We start from the raw sequence: 4381 nt of genomic DNA, 5'->3' as shown, positions 1-4381 counted from the left end.
ATATATTTGCACTGAGGGAAAAGTTGTTACTTCTGTTTAAGTTATTTCAATATCATAGCCACTAAGTCTATATCCCAAGAAGATGTGATAAGTGGATTTTGGTCAAACTCATTTACCACCCCATAAAGTATATTTCATTAAAAGGTTGGTATTTTCAATTTCAGCTTATTGAATGAAATTCTGCATAGATAGCCAGGTGTTATAGGGGAAAAAAGAGAAAGTAGAAACTGCCCCTGGGATTAATTCAAAGAAGCTGTGTGAATACAAACTGTTTTTTGCCTCCATGCCTTGATTTTCTCAACAGTATAAAGAACTGTGTGGGTTTACAGATTCATTTTGGTTATAACAGTCTACAAGGATTGATTGTGTTCTCAGGCTGCTTGTTGGTATTTGCATTCAGCAGGCCAATAAGACAATTTTTATAATGTGGCTGTGCTTTTATATGGCTTGCAAACATATTTTGGTACTGTCTCTGTTGTAAAGGCCTCAATTACAGAAATTGGCTTTTGGGGAATATTGTAGCTGTTCTATTATTAAATGTATGCATGTTTATGTTTTTAATCTCTATATATGTAAAATCTATCATAGAACTATTTTTTGAAATAATTAAAAAATTTTAAAATAGAGTAGCATATTACTAAATTGATCAGATCAAACCTGACTCTTCTTTACATTTACTGTAATCAAATCTGAGCCCAAACATTTAGTTTATATCATGGTAAAAAAGCCAGTCATAAAACAGTATTGGCTAAAGGTCTCATGGCTATTCGTTGGGAAACTTGAAATATTGACAAGTGGGAATCAATGAAGCCTGCCTTGTCCAGACCCTCAGCACCCTCACTTCCAGCAAAGCAAAGTGCCTACCCGGGTGTAGCAGTAGCCTGCACACCACGTGGTGTTGATGCTTATGCAGAAGCCACATTCCTCTTTCTCCACCGTGATGGTGATGTTGGTCAGCTCGCAGCTTCTGCAGCAGATTGCTCTCCAGCAACAGAAAAGGAAGCAGAACTGGACGGACTTCATCCTGGGCTGAGAAACAAACAATTAAGGCTTGTGAGAAACTGAGAAGCCAAAGAATTATAATCGTTTATATATTCTGACCAAACCAAAAATAATTTTTCTATCCATCGTCTCCTATCATATTTTGCTCCAGCAATGTTTTTTCCTTCCTTTTCCTTTGCTTTACTTGTTTCTTGAACAAGCATTTCTAATTATGCTCCTCAATTTTTTGTTGTTGTTGTTAAAGTAGAAACATATTACAGATCAAAACTCCAATATAATGATTTAAGCAGAGCAGTGTTTGGTTTAGAACATTACTGCTGTCTATTTTAGAGTGATTACTCTGAAGCAAGCAATCATGATCATTGTATTTGTCCCTTTATTACCATTTAAAAGACTAAAAAGAAACTTCTGTATTACAAAATTAGTTCATCATTTTTAGCATCTCATAAATATTATCATTTGCTTTTGCCCCCCTTTGTTTAAAATGAGACTATTTCAGAGGCCAGATGAATTGATCTATATAAAGTCAATTGCTTGCTAACATTGAATACAGTGTATTTAAGAAGCCAGGTTGACAAGCACAGATTCCCTATACAATAGAATTTAAAAAGCTCTAAATTTGTTCTCTAGATCCTTAAAAATCTGTGAATTGAAGTAACTCACCACTTGATAACTGTAGATGCTGACTTTTCCGTAGACAGCTGCCTTGTCTGGGGAAAGCTGTAGCTGAGTCTAGTCTCAGTTCACCTTTTATACAAAATTGTGTGAAACTAAACTAAACCTTGTGGATTTGTTGGGTATTAGTAAGAGCAATGTTAGCCTGAAGCTTGCTGTAAGTGAATCAGTGTTTGGATAGACAGGGAGATCAAGCCTTACTAAAGTAGTCTAAACGCAGTAGATCAGGACAAATAATGTTACCAGAGATGATTTTGTACAGATTAAATTTGATATAGTAGAACACCCACTCCTTTACCTTGTCAAATTAAATTTGACTTTGGGTTTTTCTTTTGTACCTTTAACTTGGGGAATTCAGAATTCTTTTCAAGTATTGCCGTGGCTCTGTTGAGGTGTATCAAAAAGATATGGTTAATAAATTACTCTGAAGGTAGATTGAAAACTAGCAGGGAAAAAACAAATAGAAAGTCTTTCATGATCTGACTCCTGTCTAAAATATAGACTGTATTCCTCTTTACATCCAGATCCTCTAATTTCAAATGTTATTCTTTGATGCTTTACTTGTAATTCTTTAAATGTTCTGCTGATTCATTTCTCTAGCTCTTTGCATATGCAATGTTCATCTTGCCTGAAATGTCCTTGCTTACCCCCTACATCTCCTAAAGTACTGCCACCCCAGGCAAATCCTCAACCTTCAACATTCATTTGATAGCATTTAGAATGGGAAGAAGAGGAGAGCTTTAATTATCAACTTCTTTTTAATCCTTTATCTTTGTTTCTCCCAGTAGACTAAGAGCTCCATGGAGACTGGGACTGAGTTGTTTAACAAATATTTACTATTTAAGCAGTGTGGCTCTAGCAAAGGACAATGGTGAAAATATTAGGATATGATGTCAGAGATGTAACAGAAGCCAAGTCATGTAAGACATTTTAGGCCAATATAAACTTTGATTTTTACTGTTGATTGGGGACCAACTGCGGGGTTTTGAGTAGAGGAGTGACATCATCTGATTTAGGTCTGAAGGGATCTCTTTGACTGCAGTGTTGCTAATGTAGGGGTGAAAAGGTAGAAACAGGAAGTCCCATTAGATGCTATTGCATCAACCTGGGTAAGAAATGATATTTATTCAGACTAGTGTGGGAGCAATGAACAAGACATAATTTGACTGTGGATATATTGTGAAAGTAGAGCAAACAGAATTTTTTGATGGATGAATGTTGAGTGTGAGAGGAAGAGCCAAGGATGACTTTAAGGATTATGGCCTGAGAAACTTGAAGGATAAATATGCCATCAGCTGAAATGGGATAGCTAGAGATACAGTAAGTTTTTTGGAAAGATAAGGAATTTAGTATGGACATGTTGAACTTGAGGTATCTTTAAGACATCCATGTAGAATGCTGAAACTGGGTTTGGGGAGAAATACACTGTCTGAGGTAAAAATCTGGGAGTCATTGACATAAGCCTTGAAAAGATTACCGAGGGATTGGGTGTATGTAAATAGAGAAGTTAAAAGGACCAAGGGTAGAGCCTGGTGTATTCCAGCACTAAGAGGTCAAGGATAAGATGAAGTTTTTTTCTTCTTTTATCCAAAGGAAACAGAAGGGTCATTGAGGAAAGAAAGGAATGAAGAGAATGTGGTGTCCCAGAAGTCAAGTAAAGTGTGTGTATCAGGAGGAGTGGGTGACAACTGTACCCGACACTGCTCACAGGTTAAGTTAGGGGAAATGGCACAATAATGTGGCAGTTGTAAAGATCGCTAATACCCCTGGCTAGAGAAGTTCCTTTGGAGTTAGGGGAGCAAAATCCTGACTGGTGTGTGTTTTAGTGATTGGCAAGAGATGAATAAAAATGAGATGAATGTCACGTGTGCTGTTGCTTCAGTCCGTGTCCGACTCTTTGTGACTCCGTGGACTGTGGCCCGCCAGGCTCTTCTGTCCATGGGATTCTCCAGGCAAGAATACTGGGGTGGGTTGCCATGCCCTCCTCCAGCGGATCTTCTCAACCCAGGGATTGAACCCACATCTCTTTACATCTCCTGTACTGGTAGGCAGGTTATTTACCATTAGTGCCACTGGGAAGCCCAAAGAAAGGTAAATATAGACAGTTTTTTTTTCCAGGAATTTTGATTCAAAGATGAAGAGAAAAGCAGGTGATAAACTGGAAGTTGGGTAAAGATAATTTTCTTTTCATTTTTGTGTTTTAAGATGGGAGAAATAACTGCTTGTTTGTATGGTGGTGCAAATGATTGAGTAGAGAGTGAAAAATAATGGTGTTGGAGGAAGAGATGGATTTCAGACACAGCTGGGGGGACTGGCTTTAGGCAGGAGGATGCAGAGCTCATATCCTGTATCAGGCAGAGTTGTGAGTGTAGACGCTGCTGGGTGGGGAGGTGTGGTGGGGACAGATGATGGTGATGGGGAGATGTGGTGACAGTCTCTGTACAAGCTCTCCTGTGATGAACTTCATCTTCTCAATAAAGTAGGAAGTAAGGTTAGCATTTGAGAATAAGGATGGTGGATGAATTTGCTGAGGATTGAGAGATGAAAAGAGGTCTCCCAGACCTCTCTCCTAACGTCAAGCCTCTTAGAGCCTGGTTTATCTGACTAGTGTATTTCCTAATTAGATGTTATTGTTTTCACAAAGGTTGTTGGAAATATTTTATTGATGAAAATTTAGAAGTCTTTCTTATTCACCTTTGTATTC

At 37.9% G+C, this 4381-nt stretch overlaps 1 protein-coding gene across 1 annotated transcript in view; it reads right to left on the bottom strand.

Moving 5' to 3' along the window:
• FSHB (follicle stimulating hormone, beta polypeptide) overlaps positions 1 to 1720 on the bottom strand; it is a 4014-nt gene extending 2294 nt beyond the window's left edge. Inside the window, exons 1-2 of the mRNA XM_010831795.1 lie at positions 1666 to 1720; positions 865 to 1029 (exon numbers count right to left, since the gene is read on the bottom strand). Of these exons, the coding sequence (XP_010830097.1) occupies positions 865 to 1023 (159 nt within the window). The 5' untranslated portion in view covers positions 1024 to 1029; positions 1666 to 1720. The remainder of the gene's footprint in view (positions 1 to 864; positions 1030 to 1665) is intronic.
• Between the last annotated feature and the right edge of the window lie 2661 nt (positions 1721 to 4381).

The sequence above is a fragment of the Bison bison genome, unplaced genomic scaffold, assembly GCF_000754665.1.
Source record: "Bison bison bison isolate TAMUID 2011002044 unplaced genomic scaffold, Bison_UMD1.0 scf7180017864531, whole genome shotgun sequence".
Taxonomy (NCBI): domain Eukaryota; kingdom Metazoa; phylum Chordata; class Mammalia; order Artiodactyla; family Bovidae; genus Bison; species Bison bison.
This window is presented reverse-complemented; position numbering and strand designations above follow the sequence as displayed.